Source organism: Hemicordylus capensis, chromosome 2, assembly GCF_027244095.1.
Source record: "Hemicordylus capensis ecotype Gifberg chromosome 2, rHemCap1.1.pri, whole genome shotgun sequence".
Lineage (NCBI taxonomy): Eukaryota > Metazoa > Chordata > Lepidosauria > Squamata > Cordylidae > Hemicordylus > Hemicordylus capensis.
Window position 1 is genome coordinate 214,490,057 of NC_069658.1, and position 22,465 is coordinate 214,512,521.

Below are 22,465 nucleotides of genomic sequence, written 5' to 3' on the forward strand. Positions count from 1 at the left end.
CCTCCAGCCCTTTGCGGCTTAACCAATTTCCCTCCCAGGGCCCTTTTACGAGCTAATCCCAGCCCTTTAAGAGGTCACCTATATTCCTCTGGTCCTTTTTAAGCGTTAATCTGATGAATCCAGGCCCCCTAGCCCTTTAAAGGGTTAACCTTCTTCCAGCACTCCAATTCCCCCACTTCCCGCCAGCCCGGCCCTTTAAGGGTTATCATCACGCTCCCTCTCCAGCCCTTGGAGGGTTGGAAGCGTCTCCCCTTCTTGGGTCCCTTTGAAAACCCAATCCTCCAGCCCTCGAAGGGTTATCCCAGCTTCCTCCTCCAGTGCTTTAAAGGGTTAACCAGCGCCTCTCCTCTGTTCCTTTTTAGAGGAATGAAACCTGTTCTCCTCCTCCCCGGCCCTTCAAGGGTTAACCAGTTCCCTTCCTCGGGCCTTTGGAAAGGGTTAAATCCTCTCCCTCCCTCGCGCTCCTTTTCCTTTTTCCCTCCCCCCCTCCTCTTGGCTACATCGCGTTCTACAGATTGACACATTTCTACGGGCGGCGGGTTCGGGCCAATCAGGAGCCGCCTCGGCTTTGTGTGTGTCCTTTTTCCCTCTACTTTTTTTTTTTTAAAGAGCGCTCCCCACGTGGGGGCCGAGTGCCTTTCCTGCCTTCCCATTGGCTCTGGAGCGCTCGGCTGTGGCAAAAGAGAAGCAGCCAGACCCCACGTGGAGCTGGCGCTCCTTCATTGATCGGTCTCCCCCGCAAAGCTGCTCTGGGGTGGGGGGGAAGAGAAAGGGAGGGAGGGAGGGAGGGGTGGGTGGGGGGCTCGCACACAGAAGATAGCGGCCCTGACCCTCTCCGCCCACCCTTCCCGAGGCGGCTTGACTCAGGCCGGCCCCGATCCTGCTTCCAGCGCCTGGGTGAGTACCTGGGTTTCCCCCTCCCCCTCTCAGCGCGGGGGGGTTGGGGTTGCGATCTTCCTAGATCTGGGGAGGGGGAGCTGAGAGCTAAGGCGTTGGGGGAGCTCTTCCTTACTGCCTGATCTCTCTACCTGCTGCTGGTTGAAAACAGTACAAGAGGAAGAGGAGGAAAGAGATGAAGGAGAGAGAGAGAGACCCTATTGTTTGCCCTGAGCGGATGGGGGTGTGTGTGTGTCTGGGAAGGGGCTGCAAGTCTGAGGGTCCGGCTTGGGGGGTGGGGCGGTGAGAGTTGTTAGGGGGAAGAGGAGACTCTGCAGGAATGGAGACCAGGTGGGGGTGATGATCTCTGTATTGTCGGGGAGGGGGCTTCTGGGCTTCCAGGTGGGGAGAAGGGATGGTGAATGTGTTTTGTTTGGGGTGGGAGAAGCAATATTAGGAATAAACTCCAAGGTGTGCCAGAGATTGTCAGTGTGAGATTTATCCACGTGCAGGTACCCCCTCCCCAAATAAAAAAATAAAAGGAAAAAAGCAGATGGGCAAACAATAGTTTTGCTCCTACTTCTCTTCCTCCACCCCCAAATATTCCCCCAGAGCGAAATCCAGAATTGAAAAGATGGCTGGGACACCTTGTAATTTGACTCTGGGGTCCCCAGGTCTCAGTCTTGGTGTGGGCCCCCCCTCCCATGCATGCAAAAGAATAAAGCAGGGCTGCTGCTCCAAGCATGTGCAGAGTGCTTTCTTGAGGTGACTGAATGCTCACTGCTCCAGGTTCCCACACATAAGGGGAGAGGATAGGGTGTTCCAACAATCCTTGCCTTGAATGGGGGAGAGACTTCTTATCTCGGGCATGGGGGTGAGTAGGAATTGTGGGCTTTAATTTTTTTTATTTTTGCAACTTGGATACCCATCAGAGGGGTGAGGGCTAGGGGTCAGTGTGCTGATTGCTGAGTTGGAGGGGGGGCCTAGAATATCCATCCAGTTCAGCATCCATCCAGTTTAGTGTCCCCTCAGTATGGTTCTGGGAAGCCCACAAGCATGGCTTGAAAGTAACTGTACCCTCTCAGCAACTGGTATTTAGAGATATACTGCCTTTGAACATGGAGACTCTGTTCTGCAGTTGCTGCTAATAAGAGCTGCCCTGCTGGGTCAGGCGGAAGGTCCAGCATCCTGTCGCTGTAGTGGCCCACCAGATGCTTCCTACGGACAGAGCCCTTCCCTGTTTTCGCTCCCCAGCATATGGTGTTCATAGATAGACTGCCCCTGGAACGGAAGGTTCCATACAAGGATCGTGACACAACAGCCATGGGTAGATGACTTCGCTAGCTCGTGGCCACCTTGTAGCCAGCAGTTCCACAGGCAAGCAGTGCCCCTGTGTGAAGAAGTTGCTCCTTTGTCCATTCCAGAACCGCTTCTGTCTGTCCACACAGCATCACCTGTTTCCACTAAGGAACACAGAGCCCAATCTGCTAGGGATTTGCCTGCCTAGAGCTGAGCCTCGTCAATGCACGTCAGGGCATTTCCTTTCCTTTTCAGGGAAGGAGACCTTCCTAGTGGAAATGTATCTACATCCTTTAATGGCACCCGAAATCCATTACCTGAGGTGCCTATCTCACCTTACCTCTCCAAGGTTGCAGCCCTATCTGGGAATGTTGTCAGAGGCCAAACCTGGGTCCTTCTGCTTGCAAATCCGTTGCTCTGCTGCTGAACTAAGACCCCCATCCCCGAAGGTGACATACATGGGTCTCCCATCCAGACACTGACCACACTAAGACCTGCTTAGCATCAGCAAGGTGGCTGTATCGTGTGCCCTTGGGTCATGCTCTGGGATCCGAATCTCTATTGCATTGGCTTGGAGTCGAACCCGGGCCTCCTGGGTGGCAGGCAACAATTCTACCACTGAGCCCCCAATGCTTCCTTGAACTTGGACCCAAACCCGGTACCGGGACCCTGGTGCATGCACAGTGACTTTTGCTTAGGATAATGCAAGAAAGATTCTTGAAGGGCTTCGTAGGATTGCTTCATAGGAATCGGTTATCTTGGAATATCTCTCGGCCATCTGCTGTATTTATCCACTTCTCCCATGAGAGCCAGGAATTTAAACCTTAACTTTTTGGATTCTTTAATTACCCTGACACTATAGTCTTAAATCCACCCACCCCACCCTCTCCTCTCTCTCAGCCACGGGTTATCTTGTTTATAAACAGGGGTGGCTATCTGCCGAAGGGTGATAGATTGTAAAACTAGCCTGCTTGGTCTACTGATAGCCAGGCTTGCTTAAAAACAGAAAGAACCTCCAGGTTCCACAGCAGTCTACTTCTGAATGCCAGCTGCTGGAGGCAGATGGCTAAGTGGGAGATTGCTAAGTGGTTGAAGGACAAGAAACAGAGGGTAGGTATAAATGGAGAGTTTTCACAATGGAGGGAAATAAAAAGTAGGGTCCCCCAGGGATCTATTCTGGGACCAGTGCTTTTTAATTTATTCATAAATGATCTAGAAGCAGGGGTAAGAAGCGAGCTGGCCAAATTTGCAGATGATACCAAACTCTTCCGGGTAGTGAAATCCAAAATGGATTGTGAAGAGCTCCAAAAGGATCCCTCCAAACTGGGGGAGTGGGCGACAAAGTGGCAAATGTGGTTCAATGCTGGCAAGTGTAAAGTGATGCACTGGGATGAAAAACCCCAACTTCAGGTATACTCTGATGGGAGCTGTGATCTTGGGGTCGTGGTGGACACTTCTTTGAAAGTGTCAACTCCGTTTTCGGCAGCTGTGAAAAAGGCCAGTTCCATGCTAGGGATCACTAGGAAGGGGATTGAAAATAAAACTGCTAATATTAGAATGCCTTTATACAAAACAATGGTGCGGCCACACCTGGAGTACTGTGTACAATTCTGGTCACCACATCTGAAAAAGGACATTGTAGAACTGAAAAAGGTGCAGAAGAGGGCAACCAAGATGACCAGGGGCCTAGAGCATCTTCCTTATGAGGCAAGGCTACAACACCTGGGGCTATTTAGTTTAGAAAAAAGACGACTGCGGGGAGACATGATAGAGGTCTATAAAATCATGCATGGTGTGGAGAAAGTGGATAGAGAGAAATTCTTCTCCTTCTCACATCGCACTAGAACCAGGGGTCATCCCATGAAATTGTTTGCCAGGAAATTTAGGACCAACAAATGGAAGTATTTTTTTTCACACAACGCATAATCCACTTGTGGAATTCTCTGCCACAAGATGTGGTGACAGCCAACAACCTGGATGGCTTTAAGAGGGGTTTGGATAACTTCATGGAGGAGAGGTCTATCAACCGGCTACTAGTCGGAGGGCTATAGGCCAGCTCCAGCCTCAAAGGCAGGATACCTCTGAGTACCAGTTGCAGGGGAGTAACAGCAGGAGAGAGGGCACGCCCTCAACTCCTGCCTGTGGCTTCCAGTGGCATCTGTTGGGCCACTGTGTGAAACAGGAGGCTGGACTAGATGGGTCTTGGGCCTGATCCAGCAGGGCTGCTGTTATGTTCTTATGGCAGGGAAGATCTGTCCTCTTCTTGCCCTGCCTGTGAGCTTCGCATAGGTGTCTGGTCGCTCTTGGAAATAGGATACTGGACATGAAGCACCTTTTGGTTTATTGAGAGCTATTAACCGTGATAGCTAAAAAGGAGCCTCCAAGCCCAGAGGCAGTCTACCTCTCCAAATACTAGATGCTCAAGAATAATGTCAGGGGAAAGTTATGTTTTTATTACAACTTTATTTATATAGCTGCCCCATAACAAATGTTCTCTGGGCACTTCACAAAACCAAAACCAATGAACAACATACAATTCAAAAATGTTTTTAAACAAAACTTTAAAACATCAACACTTTAAAAAGCCTGGGTGATTAAAAAGGATCTTTAGCTGGTGCCTAAAAGACCATGCTGATTTCTTAAGATGTATGCACAACTGTTAACCAGGGTAGCTAAACCTCCACATCCTCCACATCCAAGAGCAGTCTACCTCTGGGCCACCAGCTGCTCAGGGAAAACATGGCAGGGGAGGGTTATGATCTTAAGATCTCTGCAGGTAGGGTGGTAACGTTGATAGAGGGCTATGGATAAGATTTGATTTGTCCCTTAGCAAACGGAGCCCGGCAGGCAGAAATCTGAGGTTGGTGGAGTGAAGAAGGATAGGACTATTGTCATTCGGTTTTGTGGTCAATTGAGTGCCTTGTTGATTATATTTTCTCCCTGACACTCCCTCCCCCTGGAGGAACTGATAAAATTGCAGAATTGGTAGTGATCAGGAGATCATTGCTGCCTTAAACTGGGGGCTTTCGACTGTTCTCCCCTCTTCCCTTCTTATAAAAAGAAAGGTGCCCCTGCTGCATTGCAACCAGGTGTCATGCTGGTGAGGGGAATGCATGCTTGACATGCTCAAAGGCACTCTTTCGTCTTAAATGTTTTCTGCATTTCTGGGGCTGATCCCTGGTGTGGAAAAACGGGTCCTAGGGCTTAAGCCTTGCCACCAATTTAAACCAGCAGACAAATTATCATGGACAACTGGAGGACAAGTTGGGTTTGAATGTGGCCGGTAAGAGGGAAGTGTCCTGTGAATGGGAGACCACTGGTTCAACTCCCTGGGTGGCTTCAAGCAAGCCATTATTCAGTTTTCCCTGTCTGCAATACCACTGGCCTACCTTACAGGGATGTTTCGTGGCTTACCATATGATAATGGACATGAAGATTTAGAATCATTTATATTATACATGATGATGTTCCATTAAAGTACGTAAATAAATAAAGTATGCAAAAGAAATCTACCCAGCTTGTCACAACATAGGAAGCTGCCTTCTACTGAGTCAGACCCTTGGTCCATCTAGCTCAGTATTGTCTACACAGACTGGCAGTGGCTTCTCCAAAGTTGTAGGTGGGAGTCTCTCGCAGCCCTGTATGCTGGGGATGGAACCTGGAGCCTTCTGTATGCAGGTGCTCTTCCCAGAGTGGCCCCATCCCCTAAGGGGGATATCTGACAGCACACACATGTAGTCTCCCATTCAAATGCAAACCATGGTGGACTCTGCTTAGCAAAGGGAACAATTCATGCTTGCTACCACAAGACCAGCTCTGCTCCTGTGGTGTCTGTGTCACGCCTACACCTGAAAATTAACAAAAATGGAATCTGTTTCCTTCCAAGTTACAAAAACTCTTGAACCTATTTGTGTGGGTCACAATAGCTGTGGTGAGCCATTGTTTAAGTCCAATAACATCTGAGGTCCCAACGATGAGAATCCCTGGTCTAAAGGACCTGAAAGCATAAGAAGTTCGAGCCCTGCCACGGGCAGTTCTGGAGCGGGATTCTCGTATCTATAAACTTTCTTCTGACATTCGTGTTTTATTGCCTCCTGGCAGATAATGCCTCCCAAGTAACTAGACCTCAGTGTTTTCTTGCAAGCCTGCCTCTTGATTTGGGGCATGGTGAGGGTGTGAATGAAAGAAAACAATCCAACAATTTCAGCTTGAAAGCCTTGAAGATATTTAATTATTTATTTATTTTTACATTTATATTCTGTTCTTCCTCCATACATAGTTCAGTTTCTTCTCACAACAACCCTGTGAGGTGTTCCTCATTTGCCCCAAGCGGACGAGAGTCTAAAAAAATTACAATATTGCTGTTTTTCAAAAGCCCCATTCACAAGTTATGTTCATCACTGTACAATGAGTGTACAGTGTATGTGGGTACAGATCTGTATGCATTTGAGGGGCCTGTTCCCAGGCTCACGTTTAACATGAACACAGGACCAGTCATTCACACAAACACATGTACGAGTGTACAGACCTCTGTACACTCGTACAATGTCATGTATGAATCGGGCTAAAGTCTGGGACGTTTCCAGTAACCTGCTCTCTCCCCTTCGTTTCTGTCTCAGCTTTTGTGGCCCCTAGCTGAGTCGGGGCCCGTTGTGTTCTTGGGCCTGTGGCCCCCTGACATCCTGTCAGCCAATCGGGAGCAGGAACAGCCGAGCTACAACTGCAGGCCTATGGTTTTACGTCGAGGATGTTCCCCCAAAATCGGCCCCCGGTAAGTTACCCCTGACTTAAGGTTCTGCCTGGAGTTGGCTTCCTGGTCTTCTCTGGGCTTCGAAAAACTTGCTCTAAGCAGGTTTAACAATCTGCCCTGTGACTGTTCCTTCAGTGGATTATGTGTTGTATGTCGCACATCTCGGGTGGGCCTCCAGAAGAAAGCAGACCATTTTGCACAAGATTTGGGGGTGGGGTCCTGACAAGGCCATTTTAAATTGTGTCTCTCGTGATCAAATCTTTGGAATACTCTTTCAGACAGTAGCACAGGAAGCTTCCTTATACCAAGTCAGACTTTGGGGGCCTCTGAAGCCCATCTTAAGTGGTGCAGTGGGGAAATGCATGACTAACAAGCAGAAGGTTGCTGGTTCAAATCCCCTGCTGGCACTATATCGGGCAGCAGCGATACAGGAAGATGCTGAAAGGCATCATCTCATACTGCGCGGGAGGAGGCAATGGTAAACCCCTCCTGTCTTCTACCAAAGAAAACCACAGGGCTCTGTGGGCGCCAGGAGGCGAAATCGACTTGGCGACACACTTTACCTTTACCTTTAGAACAGCCCTGCTGGATCAGGCCAAAGGCCCATCTAGTCTAGCATCCTGTTTCGCACAGTGGTCCACACAGATGCTGCTGGAAGCCACAGGCAGGAGTTGAGGGCATGCCCTCTCTCCTGCTATTACTGCTCTGCAACCTGTACTCAGAGGCATCTTGCCACTGAGGCTAGAGGTGGCCTATAGCCCTCCGACTAGAAGCCATTGATAGACCTGTCCTCCGTGACTTTGTCTGGCTCAGAACTGTTCTATCTGCACTGACTGGCAGCGACTCTCCAAGGTTACAGGCAGGAATCATTCCCAGCCCTACCTGGAGATGCTGCCAGGGCCTGAACCTGAGACCTTCTGCGTGCCAAGCAGGGCTGTGCCAGTGAGCTATGGCCCCATCCCATACTGCAGCAAGATAAAGTGGAATTAGCATTGCACAAAAAAACAAGTGCAAGAAAAATCACTCTTACAAGAAGCAAATATCTTTCGTCTGTGAATAATTCAAAATGTCAAAGTATTTATTTATCTTAAACCGCCCACAGACGCAAGTTTTGGGCAGTATAGAAATATTTTCAATAAATATATATATTTCTCCCCCCACACACACACCAATACCACCCCATCTAAAATATCTGGGTGGCTTACAATTAAAACCCAAAAATAATTAAAACCTTATATCATATAAAACAAAATAGCCATGAATAAAACTTTAAAACATAATTTTAAACATAAAATATATAAAATGTTTTAACTTTTCTGTTGTCATCTGCTGTTGTAAACCATCCAGAGACGTAATTTTTGGGCGGTATAAAAATATGTTAAATATATAAAAGTACTTTAAAACTTATTTAAATCATAAAATTCAAAAACCATCAGTATGGTAGAAAAAACCAGGTTTAGAGATCTGTTCCTGCACAGAATAGATCCCCCAATGCATGCTACTTCAGACTCCATAAACCCTACTCTCCACTCTATGTATGTTTAATGTGAGGGTTTCTCTAAAAAGGTATTGGGGTCGCTTAGACCCCAACTATAGTGAATGTGTCTTGTTTTGTTCACCTGAAGGGAAACATGGAGAAGGTATCTGGGGTTTATAAGACCCCATACAGAGACCCCTATACTGTAAACAATAATCCTCAACAGAATTTTTTTTTTTTTGGTGGAGGGGTTGCATTAAATTGGAATTGGGAACAAATAACCTTCCTTCCTGCCACCCGAAGCCATACTTTAATCGAGATTTGTCAGACTCCAGTCTGAGATAAGTGAAGTACCCTTTAAAAGTGTAGCATGTTTGAGGCATTGACTGATTGATTGATTAAGTGCCATCAAGTCGGTGTCGACTCTTAGCGACCACATAGATCGATTCTCTCCAGGATGATCTGTCTTCAACTTAGTCTTTAAGGTCTCTCAGTGGTGCATTCATTGCTGTCGTAATCCAGTCCATCCATTTTGCTGCTGGTCATCCTCTTCTCTTTCCTTCAACTTTCCCCAGCATGATAGACTTCTATAGGGAGCTGGGTTTTTGCATAATGTGTCCAAAGTATGGTAGTGTGAGCCTGCTCATTTATGCCTCAGCTGAAAATTGAGGCATATGGACATTCAAATCAGCTGAGCATTCGGCAGATGCCTCTTTTTTTCTTATTGCTAAAAGGGAAAAATGGTTTCTCCGTGAAAGGACACGGACGGAGCTGGGGGCGGGATGTTTAGCCACTCTTTGGAATGGGTGGTGATTGGTGCTCTTCCTAACCTTCCCAGGCTCACCTACAGGTGCCTCCTGTCGCCACAGCGGCAGCGGCCGTCGCTGCTGCAGCCGCCAGTGTGGTGTCGTCCAACCCCCAGTCCTTGAAGCTGACTTACCCGGAGATCTTGGACCGAATCAAGGAAGAGTTTCAGTTCCTCCAAAACCAATACCACAGGTAAGGCAAACGGTTTATCTTCTATTCCGCCTCCCCGTCCTCCCCCTCTGCCATCTTTGGCCTCCTTTTTGCCACTTCTGAAATAGCTGTCTTGAGGCAGCACAGATCTTTATTTATTTATCACATTTGTACACCGCTCCAAGCTTTCGTCTCTGGGCAGTTAACAATAGCATAAAACAAGTTAAAGTATATACAAAAGCTTAAAACAATTTAAACATTTAAAAATCATCCACAAATTAAAAAATTAAAATTAAAATTGTATGCATCTCTAATCTTCCCTTTCTGGCATATGCCTTACTCATTTGTTCCCGATGTACAAGGGGGAACGTATTTGTAGAAAAATCCAACTTTTTAGGCTACTGGGAATGTGGTTTTTTGTTTTTTTTTTTTAATTTAAGTGACATGTTTATTTGGGTAAGACTTGCCCAAATAAAAAATTTATGTATTATAATGAAAAACACTTGGATACCATTTTTCAACAAGCAACAGGTTCTCATAGCAGTGTGAGAGCAAAATAAATGCAATAATGGTTCCCTGCCCCAAAGGGCTTACAGTCTAAACAGAGACACTAGCAACAGCCACTAGGAAGGATTCTGTGCTGGGATGAACAGGGGCAGTTGCTGTCCTAAAAATGAGACCACTCTAAAAGGTGTCTCTTGGCCTAGTTAGCAGGGGAAATATAACAAGCCCCCCTCAAAAAAAGTTTCCACGACCAACTGCAATAGTCAAAATTCCACTTGTCACTCACCACCCAGTCCCAAATTCCAGCCTTTCTTGTTTAGGGCAATGTGTTATTTGAGCTTGATGTTTTGGAGTGTTTTGTTGTGTGGGGGGTATTGTGTGATTCTGCAGAAATGCAGAAAAAACACAGAACATGGAATTGTCAGGAATCTTGGCTTTCTTCCTTTTTAATTAAGAAAAACCAGGTTCCTAGACCTCATGATTGCATGGATATGCTGGAACCTATGTGGGCAATGGAATCTCAGTGAATCCAGAAGGGTGGTTGGATATGATTTGTTAGTCAAAGGCCAACATTTCCGTGGACCTTACCAGAGTTTGCACTTTTTTTCTTTTCTTTTTGCACAACTTGCAGACTGCAGGTTTAAACTACCTTGTGGTTCCTGATGGAGAACGTTGGTCAATGCTGACAAGCGATTACTCTGTCACCACTTAACTGCAGAATGCGTTCTGCAAATTGCCCGAGGGAGAAGCATCGGGTGAACGATTCAAACCCGCATCTTCTTGGGTGAAAGGTTCTCATGGTCCTTCTCTTCTATTCTTACAGCTTGAAGCTGGAGTGTGAAAAACTAGCAACGGAGAAGACGGAAATCCAGCGGCATTATGTCATGGTGAGCAGCCCGCCTGGTGCTAGGGTGGGGGCTGAGCTGGGGCATTCTTGTCTTTGCTCTGTGGGCGCGCTAACTCCGTCAGCGGGTTTCGGTAGCCTTTTAAAAAAAGCTGTTTCCTTGTTGTGGGGCGGTCTCCCCTCAGCCAATGAAGACCTCACATGGGGACTAGAGTGGGAACGGTTTCTCCTTAGAACATGTAATTCCAATTTGTATATAGGAATATCCTATTTAAAACGTTGATTTTAAACTACCCATTTTTTTTAACTTGGGATGGGCAAGGCCGGCTGTTGGAGGGCTACAGATATTTTTCGGTGGGGTGGGGTGGGGTGGGAGGTGGGGGGCCGAAGAGGCAAGTATCTGTGGCCCACCCTATTCCAGCAGTTGAAGGAGCTCTGTAGGTTTAGCATGGAAACGAGAAGGGCAAGAGGGAACCCCTGCTAACTTGGCAGAGAGGCACTTTTTAACGTGGTGATTCTCTTTATTTAGCAGGGGGAGAGCAACTGGCCCTATCCATCCCCAGCACAGCATCCCTCCAGTGGCTGTTGCTGGTGTCTATCTTATGTTTCTTTTTAAAGATTGTGAGCCCTTTGGGGATAGGGATTCATCTTATTTATTTATTATTTCTCTGTGTAAACCGCCCTGAGCCATTTTTGGAAGGGCGGTATAGAAATCGAATGAATGAATGAATGAATGAATAAATAAATAAATAAATAGGATAGCCATCTTAGAATATCTGAAGGGCTGCCCTAGAGAAGGAGGTGCAGATCTCTTCTCTCTTGCTCCTGAGGACTAGGACCCACAGGCGGAAGTGACAAGAAAGCAGACTTCAGCTAGACTTTAGGAGGCATTTGCCGACCGCAAGAGCGGTTGGCCAGTGGAACAGTCTGCCTCAAGCACTGGTGGCCGAGGAACGGGCGGGGGGAGAAAACGAGCCGGGAACGGGCAGGCAACAAAACAGTGACAGTGGGAGGGGACGCAGCAACAGACTAGAGACGCAGATGCTCTGTGCCCAGCCCAGCTAATATAGTAATAAAACCGTGAGGTAGTTCACACGACCAGGCAGGGCAGCAGGCAGGAAGACTGGCTGTACTCCCCTCCCCCCCCACCAACCCACCCACCCCCAAGACAATTGCTGGCCTCCTGTTGGTTCCGGTGGTTCTCACGTGCAGGTGCACATGAGAATATGCATCTGTGTCTGCATAGCACTTTCAGGTATACAAATCATTTCATGAGTAGTTCTTCCTGTCATTCTCACAACAACCCCACGAGGCAGGCCAGCGAAAGAGGAAGTCAACTGATGGCCAAGGCAGAATGCAAATTGGGAACTTTCTGATTCGTCGTTTGGGCTCTTGGGTGCTGTGTACATCTGCACAAGGCCGAGGCACCGATTCCTAGTGACTTGGGATATGTTGTCAAGATCCCACTGTACCCACAAATAGTATCTTTTTTAAATTATTGTTTTTAAGCGCCCTTCGCTTACTGAGAGTTCTTTCTTTCTCTCTTGCAGTATTATGAAATGTCCTACGGGTTGAACATTGAAATGCATAAACAGGTAAGTGTGTGGATTTTTATTTTAAGATATTGAAGGCGGGGCTTAATTGCAGTTTTATAGCACCACGCCTAAGAAGGAAGGAGAGGGGTCCCTGCCCTGAGGAGGCTACAATCTGAGTTTGGACAGTGGGGGTGGGCAAGTGGAGGAGGCAAGACCGGGGTTGGGGGTCAATAAGCAAACCTGCTGTGTTTCTCACCTAATGCCTGTGAGAGGCTCCCGGCTCCCAATTCTGAGATCTTTGTATGCCACGTCATAACTGTAAGCAAGGACTTTTTCCAGTTCTGCAATGGACTTGAAGATAACTGCCTCTTATGCTACTTGTCCCTAGTATTTAATGGACAAGGGTAGATTGCCCAATGCATGCAAGCTCCATTTAGCATTTGCTATTAATAAATTCTGCCATAAGAAACTTTCTAACATAGCATGTTAAGAATCAGAAGGGGCTCGAGAGGTGGTCTAGTCCAACCCCCTGCTCTTTGCTGGAGTCTGCGGCGGCGTCCCTGACAGATGCCCATCCAGCCTCCTCTTGAAAACCTCCAGCTGAGGAGAGCCCACCACTTCATGAGGCAGGCTGTTCCACAGGCAATCCCTCTGAATGAGCCTGAATCGGCTTCTTTATAAAACATAGAATGTTGGAGTGGGACGGGACCTTGGAGGTCTCCGAGTCCAGCCCCTGCTCAGGGCAGGAAAGCACTACAGCCCCTCATAGGAACATAGGAAGCTGCCATATCCTGAGTCAGACCCTTGGTCTATCTAGCTCAGTATTGTCTTCACAGACCGGCAGCGGCTTCTCCAAGGTTGCAGGCAGGAGTCTCTCTCGGCCCTATCTTGGAGATGCTGCCAGGGAAGGAACTTGGAGCCTAGATGCTCTTCCCAGAGCGGCTCCATCCCCTAAAGGGGGGGGGATACCTTACAGCGCTCACACTTCTAGTCTCCCATTCATATGCAACCAGGGTGGATCCTGCTTAGCTTAAGGGGACGAGCCATGCTTGCTACCACCAGACCAGCCCTCTTCCCATCACAGATGGTGGTTAAAAATGGACACACACACACACACACACACACCAGACCAAGAAACTGGGGGTTGGTCCAGCAAGGTGGATCCTTCCATTGGAAGAGGGACCTCTTGTCCCTTTCTCTCTCCACCCCAACCTTTGAAAAACAAGTGTGTGTTTGTGTGTGTGTGTGTGTGTGTGTGTGTGTTCTCTCTGGTGCAAAGAATTCGCCCTCCCCGGCTGCTCTGCTCGCTTCCTCTGGCTGCTCCCTGCGCTCTGCAGACGGCAGGATTTACTGCCGGCTTCAGGTGCGGCTGGCCGGCTGCCAACCGTCTGTCGACGCTTCCTCTCCCTCCCCGGGCGCGCAACCCCCCCCCCCCACGCCACTTCTTTTAACGAGAGCTCGTAAGTCTGCTCCCTGACAGCCCCCTGCGTGACAAATGGGTCCGGCCGCAGCGGGAGCCTGCGGGGTTATCACCTTGGCGTGCTGATGGATCCTTCCCCCCCCCCGCCCTCCTCCCCCTTCTCCGCGCAGCCGGGCGCCTCCCCTCAGATTAAGACCCTGCGGTCCTTCCCCGGCAGGCCTCCTTAATGCTGCTCGGCAAAGCCCGCCCCCCACCCCGCGCTCCGGTTCGCTGGCTTTACAACCCATGTGTAAAGGTCGCGCCGTTAACTTTGATGCCGGGCGAGGAATTGCCTTAATAACCGCGCTCGGTGGTCAAGGCGGCGGCGTGACGGTCTTGTGCCCAGTCCGTCTTTTCCCCTCCAGTACATAATTTTTATTTTGCTTTTGCCCCAGCTGGGGCTTCCGCCCCTGCCCTGGTGCTGCCTTTGACCTCAGTGGCCACAACAGCAATGCTTGGCGAATAATATTTAGCCGTCATGGCCTTACAACCGCCCTGCAAGGCGGGCCCCTCGTGCTGTTCCCGTGTTGAAGGTGGAGGGCCTGAAGTGGAGAAGAGATGGTTTGCCTTGCTGCCTGCTAAAGGAGCCCGTGGCAAAGGCAGGACTCGAACCTGGGGCTTTCTGGTGCATCTCCTAGCTGGGGGGAGTTCGCAGCTTCTCTGCAACAAGGCATTCTCTGTATGTTCAGAGGCAAGGCTGAATAAGAATGCCTCGAGTCGAGCAAGGCTCTTGTGTCAGTGGCTTTAATTCTCAATACAGTGGTTCACCTCTTTCTAGACTGTGCGGGAGTCATATAATCAAACATTCCTTTGTTTTGTTTTCCAGCGGGGAAATGACTTGACTAGCAAGCCAAAGGTTGCCGGTTCGAATCCCCGTTGGTATGTTTCCCAGACTATGGGAAACACCTATATTGGGCAGCAGCAATATAGGGAGATGCTGAAAGGCATCGTCTCATACTGTGCGGGAGGAGGCAATGGTCAACCCCTCCTGTATTCTACCAAAGACAACCACAGGGCTCTGTGGTCAGTCTCCAGGAGTCAACACCGACTCGACGGCACACTTTACCTTTAGCTTGTCGGGAAGAAAGCTGGACTGGATCTCTGATGAGCTAGTTATCTGGGTTCAGGGTTCTCTTTTTTTCTTCTTGCTTTAAAAAAATAACCGGAATAGGAAGCTGGCATTTACCATTGGCCCATTGAGTTCAGTATTGTCTACACAGACTGGCAGCAGCGTCTCCAAGATTGCAGGCAGGAGTCTCTCTCAGCATTTTGGAGATGTCAGGGAGAGAACTTGGACCCTTATGTATGCAAACATGCAGGTCCTCTTGCCAGAACAGCCCCATCTCCTAAGTGGAAGATATTATACTGCTCATACGTGTAGTCTCCCATTCAAATGCAAACCAGAGTGGTCCCTGCTTAGCAAAAGGGGCCATTCGTCTTTGCTGCAACGAGACCAATGTTCACTCCGTGTGAGCCCCACCTCTAGTCTGGTATGGTACAGCCGCACTTGGCAGAACATAGTCTCATGTGGTACGATCCAGACACTGCAACACAGTTCACTGAGAACCAGGTCGACGGATCCGAGTCTTGGAAGCGTTTAAATGGCATACAAGTCGGATGGAAGCCGCCACTCTGTGGACCAAACATGAATGGAAAGAATTCTTGGGAATGATCAGGGGCCTAGATGCTCAGGGGCCTAGAGCACCTTCCTTATGAGGCAAGGCTACAACACCTGGGGCTATTTAGTTTAGAAAAAAGATGACTGCGGGGAGACATGATAGAGGTCTATAAACTCATGCATGGGGTGGAGAAAGTGGAGAGAGAGAAATTCTTCTCCCTTTCCCATAACACTAAAACCAGGGTTCATCCCATGAAATTGATTGCCAGGAAATCTAGGACCAACAAACGGAAGTACTTTTTCACACAATGGCTCATCCACTTGTGGGATTCTCTGCCACAAGATGTGGTGACAGCCAACAACCTGGATGGCTTGAAGAGGGGTTTGGATAACTTCATGGAGGAGAGGTCTATCAACGGCTACTAGCTGGAGGGCTATAGGCCAGCTCCAGCCTCAAAGGCAGGATGCCTCTGAGTACCATTTGCAGGGGCGTAACACCAGGAGAGAGGGCATGCCCCTTTCAACTCCTGCCTGTGGCATCTGGTGGGCTACTGTGTGAAACAGGATGCTGGACTAGATGGGCTTCCGTGGGCCTGATCCAGCAGGGCTGTTCTGATGTTCTTAACCACCTGTGAAAATCTGGTTTCTGGTGGGCCTTTGTATGAAACAGGATGCTGGACTAGTTAGGGGTAGGTAGGGGCCTTGGGCCTGATCCAGCAGGGCTGTTCTTGATGTTCTTATGAATCTTGAAAGAGGGCCCCCACCCCCGAAAGATGTGATGTAAACAACTAGTGTGCCCACCCTTGAATTTATGTATTTATTTTTTAAAAGCTGCAGCCAGAGCAAAAGCGGAATCTCTGCCTGTAGCGTGCTTCCCTGCAGACGCTGACACGGAGTTGTGGTTCATGCCAACCCCACCACGAACCGCGATTTCACGTCCTGGCTTTGCGGCTGATCCTTATCCGTCGTTCTGACGTCCGGTGGTAACGGGATCCACATCGCGGTTCGGGGAAAGCAAACCGCCGTGGTGGATTTTCACAAAAGCAAGGCCGGGGTGGGGGGGGCAGTTTCTTTCATTGCGCCCCCGCCCCAGCAAAACAGAAAGCAGGCAGGACAGAGGGGAGCAAGGCCAGATTGGGAAGGAAACCCAGCGAGCTGGCCTGATCATTTTTCATACAGCGAGCGTTAAAGTGCCACTAAATTGAACATTAACGAGCGCCAGTGAATTGGAGGCGGCTTCCCCTCAGGAGCCGGCTGCCCATCAGTGCATTAGAAAGGAGAATCCATTACCGCAGGCCCCGGGAGAGAATTAAATCGTTCCCAGAAACTACCTGCTGCCAATTGCATTCCCGACCAATTCTTCCCCAGCCCTCTGCTTCTCCCTCCCTTCCTCTGGCTCTCTCCTTTTTAATTCCACTCCCCTTTTTAGATCTTTTGCTTAGTCTGTGCTTGCATGTGTGTGGTTTTAGAGTTGGGGGGTTTTTGGTGGTTTTTTTTTTTTTTGCAAAAGATGCTTTCATCTCCCGAGCTGGAAAAGGAAAGGCTGCTTTGGAAAACGAGGCTCCGGTTTTTAATTGCTTTTTAAAAACATGAACGGAGAGCCTTTCTTCTTCCAGGAGGAATTCAAAGCGACTTAGGAGGAAGAAATGAACAAAAATAAGCACCCTGATACATCCCCCACAATGAAATGGATACGCAGGGAGCAGCTTTCTACGGAGTCAGACCCTTGGTCCACCAAGCCCAGTATTGTCTACTCTGACTGGCAGCAGGTCTCCAGGGGTTTGGGCTGGAGTCTTTCCCGGCTCTAGCTGGAGACGCTGCCAGGGACAGAATACAGGTCCTTCTGTATGCACAGCTGTTTCGCTATAAAGCTTCCCCTAAACATGGGTCTGGGCTGTCACCTTAAGTGGCGCAGCGGGGAAATGCTTGAGTAACAAGCAGAAGGTTGCCGGTTCGAATCCCCGCTGGTACTATATTGGGCAGCAGCGATATAGGAAGATGCGGAAAGGCATCATCTCATACTGTGTGGGAGGAGGCAATGGTAAAACCCTCCTGTATTCTACCAAAAGAAAACCACAGGGGTCTGTGGGCACCAGGAGTCGAAATTGACTTGAAGGCACACTTTACCTTTACCTTTTTAAACATAGGTCTGAGGGAGGAGAGCTGGTCTGGTGGGAGCAAGCATGATTTGTCCCCTTTGCTAAGCAGGGTCCACCCTGGCTTACATTTGAATGGTAGACTACATGTGTGAGCACTGGGAGATATTCCCCCTTAGGGGATGGGGCTGCTCTGGGAAGAGCACCTGCCTGCTCGCATGCAGAAGACTCCAAGTTCCCTGGCATCTCCAGATAGAGTGAAGAGAGATTCCTGCCTGGAACCTTGGAGAAGCCTCTGCCTGCCAGTCTGTGAAGACAATACTGAGCTAGATAGACCAATGGTCTGACTCAGTATATGGCAGCTTCCTATGTTCCTGTGACTGGCCCAAGCTCTCCAGGGTTTCAGGCTGGGGTCTTTCACAGCTCTACCTGAGGATTCTGCCAAGGACTGGACACAGGACCACCTGCGTGCAAAGCTGTACCACTATATAGCTTCCCCTAAACATATGATGCTGCCAACTGAGTCAGACTCTTGGTCTATCTAGCTCAGTATTCTCACTGACTGGCAGCATTTCTCCAGGTTTTCAGATGGGGAAGGAGTCTTTCTCATTCTTACCTGGAGATGCCCCCGGGGGGCCTTCTTCATGCAAAGCAGGTCCTCTGCCACTTCACTGTGACTCTGCTCAAAATGATCAGAGAGAAACACATGAAGCTGTATCACGAGAGTGATTTCTAGAATGAACTTATTTCAATTTATTTTGTGATTTTTTTTTAAATTCCTCTTGGCATTCTTCTATTTTGCTGCCATCCTTTAGAGTCTCTGCATGAATATGCAGGATCTAAGTATGTAAAAGTCTGCTGAAGTAACATCGAGGACTGCTGGTCTTGTAGCAAGTATGAATTGTCCTCTTTGCTAAGCAGGGTACACCCTGGCTTGCATTTGAATGGGAGACTTCATGTGTGAACACTGTAAGATATTCACTGTAAAACCTAGCTGTTTGGCCTGGCCTTCCAAGGTTTTTAAACTGTTATTAAACTGTAAAGGTTTGGCCAGCTTTTCCAGGGTTTTAAAAATTGTTTTAATAATGACTTTATGTTTTTATAGTGTTTGATTGTAACAGTAAATTGATTTTAGTTTTAATGTAAACCACCCTGAGCCATTTTTGGAAGGGCAGTATAGAAATCAAATAAATAAATGATAATAAATTCCCCTTAGGGGATAGGGCCGTTCAGGGAAGAGCATCTGCATGCATGCAGAAGGTTCCAAGTTCCCTCCCTGGCAGCGTCTCCAAGATAGGGGTGAGAGAGTTTCCTGCCTGCAGCTTTGGAGAAGCTGCTGCCAGTCTGTGTAGACAATACTGAGCTGGATGGACCAAGGGTCTGACTCTGCAGAAGGCAGCTTCCCGTGTTCCCAGATTGTAGGTGTGGGGGTACAGACTCGCAGATTCTTTAAAGATGAATAAAATAGGAGTGTATTAACGATACGTTCTGATGTTAGCTTGGTTCTCTATTTGGAAAGCAGGGTAGTTCACTTGCTTCGTTACTGGGCTGCTTTGACTTTTGCAGAACCTTTTCACGTTCTTGAGTCACACATGACCTCCATAAGCATCTCTGCTTCTAAAGTTCCAAGTTCCCTCCCTGGCAGCATCTCCAAGATAGGACTGAGAGAGACTCCTGCCTTGCAGCCTTGGAGAAGCCGCTGCCAGTCTGTGAAGACAATACTGAGCTAGGTAGACCAATGGTCTGACTCAGTACATGGCAGCTTCCTGTGTTCCTAGCTGTTCCTCGTCACGGCTCACACAGCTGATCCTCTTTCAACATGTGTAGCCCAGGACAATATTTTGTTCTCTTCCCCCCCCCCCCCAGCCCCACCCCGACCAGCCTTCTCACTAGGCTCTACATCAGACCCATCTACACAGTGCAACTTCCGTTCCAGCTGCTCTCTTCAGCCACTGAACTCTCCACTGCACCTCTTTAAGCAGTGCCCACCCACCCCTCCCTGCCCGCTAGGGGTTTCCCCGTCTTGGCTGCAGGGCTCCTCTCTGCTGGACGCTTCCTATGGGCTTGAATCCCTTCTTGGTCCAGTAACATCCCAATTCCCCCCAAAAAACCTTCTCTGGCGCTCAACCTGCTTTATGCACACACGTCAGCCTCATCTCATCCCGGTCTGTGGAGCGCTGTCTCAGACCCTGAGTCCTTGTCGTTCAGCATTGTCTACCTTGACTGGCAGCCGCTCTCCTGGGCTTCAAAGAAAGGTCTTGCCCAGCCCTACCAGGAGAGGCTGCCAGGGACTGCAGCCAGGACCATCGAAGCTGTAAAATGGGTGCTCTGCCACTCCTCACCTGTGGATTCCCTGCTAAATGTATGGAGGTGTTATCGTGTGTGTCTGTGTGTGTGTGTCTGTGTGTGAGGGGGGTGAGAAAGGGGGAGTGTGTGTGAGGGGGGAGAAAGGGGGAGTGTGTGTGAGGGGGGAGAAAGGGGGAGTGTGTGTGTGAGAGAGAGGTTGGGGGTAGAAAGGGGGAGTGTGTGAGTGTGAGAGTGAGGGGGGAGAAGGGGTGTGTGTGTGTGAGAGAGAGTGAGGGGGGAGAAAGGGGAGCGTGTGTGTGTGAGAGTGGGGGGGAGAAAGGGGGAGTGTGTGTGTGAGAGTGAGGGGGGAGAAAGGGGGAGCGTGTGTGTGTGAGAGAGAGTGAGGGGGGTGAAAGGGGAGCGTGTGTGTGTGAGAGTGAGGGGGAAGAAAGGGGAGCGTGTGTGTGTGAGAGTGGGGGGGAGAAAGGGGGAGTGTGTGTGAGAGAGTGGGGGGGAGAAAGGGGGAGTGTGTGTGAGAGAGTGGGGGGGAGAAAGGGGGAGTGTGTGTGAGAGAGTGGGGGGGAGAAAGGGGGAGTGTGTGTGAGAGAGTGGGGGGGAGAAAGGGGGAGTGTGTGTGAGAGAGTGGGGGGGAGAAAGGGGGAGCGTGTGTGTGAGAGAGAGAGTGGAGGGAGAAAGGGGGAGCGTGTGTGTGTGAGAGAGTGAGGGGGGAGAAAGGGGAGCGTGTGTGTGTGAGTGAGGGGGGAGAAAGGGGGAGCGTGTGTGTGAGTGAGGGGGGAGAAAGGGGGAGCGTGTGTGAGAGAGTGGGGGGGGAGAAAGGGGGAGCGTGTGTGTGAGAGAGAGAGTGGAGGGAGAAAGGGGGAGCGTGTGTGTGTGAGAGAGTGAGGGGGGAGAAAGGGGAGCGTGTGTGTGTGAGAGTGAGGGGGGAGAAAGGGGGAGTGTGTGAGAGAGTGGGGGGAGAAAGGGGGAGTGTGTGTGTGAGAGAGTGAGGGGAGAAAGGGGGAGTGTGTGTGTGAGAGAGTGAGGGGAGAAAGGGGGAGCGTGTGTGTGAGAGAGTGAGGGGGGAGAAAGGGGGAGTGTGTGTGAGAGAGTGGGGGGAGAAAGGGGAGCGTGTGTGTGTGAGAGAGAGTGGGGGGAGAAAGGGGGAGTGTGTGAGAGAGAGTGAGGGGGGAGAAAGGGGGAGCGTGTGTGTGAGAGAGAGAGTGGAGGGAGAAAGGGGGAGCGTGTGTGTGTGAGAGAGTGAGGGGGAGAAAGGGGGAGCACGTGTGTGTGAGAGTGAGGGGGGGAGAAAGGGGGAGTGTGTGAGAGAGTGGGGGAGAAAGGGGGAGCATGTGTGTGAGAGAGAGAGTGAGGGGGGAGAAAGGGGGAGTGTGTGTGTGTGTGTGAGAGAGAGTGGGGGGAGAAAGGGGGAGTGTGTGTGTGAGAGAGAGTGGGGGGAGAAAGGGGGAGTGTGTGTGTGAGAGAGAGTGGGGGGAGAAAGGGGGAGTGTGTGTGTGAGAGAGAGTGGGGGGAGAAAGGGGGAGTGTGTGTGTGAGAGAGAGTGGGGGGAGAAAGGGGGAGTGTGTGTGTGAGAGAGAGTGGGGGGAGAAAGGGGAGTGTGTGTGTGAGAGAGAGTGGGGGGAGAAAGGGGGAGTGTGTGTGTGAGAGAGAGTGGGGGGAGAAAGGGGGAGTGTGTGTGTGAGAGAGAGTGGGGGGAGAAAGGGGGAGTGTGTGTGTGAGAGAGAGTGGGGGGAGAAAGGGGGAGTGTGTGTGTGAGAGAGAGTGGGGGGAGAAAGGGGGAGTGTGTGTGTGAGAGAGAGTGGGGGGAGAAAGGGGGAGTGTGTGTGTGAGAGAGAGTGGGGGGAGAAAGGGGGAGTGTGTGTGTGAGAGAGAGTGGGGGGAGAAAGGGGGAGTGTGTGTGTGAGAGAGAGTGGGGGGAGAAAGGGGGAGTGTGTGTGTGAGAGAGAGTGGGGGGAGAAAGGGGGAGTGTGTGTGTGAGAGAGAGTGGGGGGAGAAAGGGGGAGTGTGTGTGTGAGAGAGAGTGGGGGGAGAAAGGGGGAGTGTGTGTGTGAGAGAGAGTGGGGGGAGAAAGGGGGAGTGTGTGTGTGAGAGAGAGTGGGGGGAGAAAGGGGGAGTGTGTGTGTGAGAGAGAGTGGGGGGAGAAAGGGGGAGCGTGTGTGTGAGAGTGAGGGGGGAGAAAGGGGGAGCGTGTGTGTGAGAGTGAGGGGGGAGAAAGGGGGAGCGTGTGTGTGAGAGTGAGGGGGGAGAAAGGGGGAGCGTGTGTGTGAGAGAGAGTGAGGGGGGAGAAAGGGGGAGCGTGTGTGTGAGAGAGAGTGAGGGGGGAGAAAGGGGGAGCGTGTGTGTGAGAGAGAGTGAGGGGGGAGAAAGGGGGAGCGTGTGTGTGAGAGAGAGTGAGGGGGGAGAAAGGGGGAGCGTGTGTGTGAGAGAGAGAGTGAGGGGGGAGAAAGGGGGAGCGTGTGTGTGAGAGAGAGAGTGAGGGGGGAGAAAGGGGGAGCGTGTGTGTGAGAGAGAGAGTGAGGGGGGAGAAAGGGGGAGCGTGTGTGTGAGAGAGAGAGTGAGGGGGGAGAAAGGGGGAGCGTGTGTGTGAGAGAGAGAGTGAGGGGGGAGAAAGGGGGAGCGTGTGTGTGAGAGAGAGAGTGAGGGGGGAGAAAGGGGGAGCGTGTGTGTGAGAGAGAGAGTGAGGGGGGAGAAAGGGGGAGCGTGTGTGTGAGAGAGAGAGTGAGGGGGGAGAAAGGGGGAGCGTGTG

At 50.2% G+C, this 22,465-nt stretch overlaps 1 protein-coding gene across 6 annotated transcripts in view; it reads left to right on the forward strand.

Moving 5' to 3' along the window:
• Nucleotides 1-785: 785 nt before the first annotated feature.
• LOC128347359 (transducin-like enhancer protein 1) overlaps nucleotides 786-22,465 on the forward strand; it is a 58,063-nt gene continuing 36,383 nt past the window's right edge. For 4 of the 6 annotated variants that reach the window (XM_053301846.1, XM_053301849.1, XM_053301848.1 and 1 more), the window contains exons 1-5: nucleotides 786-897; nucleotides 6,795-6,946; nucleotides 9,241-9,401; nucleotides 10,687-10,750; nucleotides 12,258-12,302. In XM_053301846.1, coding sequence (XP_053157821.1) covers nucleotides 6,923-6,946; nucleotides 9,241-9,401; nucleotides 10,687-10,750; nucleotides 12,258-12,302 — 294 coding nt within the window. In that variant the 5' untranslated portion in view covers nucleotides 786-897; nucleotides 6,795-6,922. Of the gene's footprint in view, nucleotides 898-6,794; nucleotides 6,947-9,240; nucleotides 9,402-10,686; nucleotides 10,751-12,257; nucleotides 12,303-19,544; nucleotides 19,778-22,465 lie in introns of those variants that run through there. The other 2 variants (XM_053301847.1, XM_053301851.1) reach the window with 2 other exon arrangements.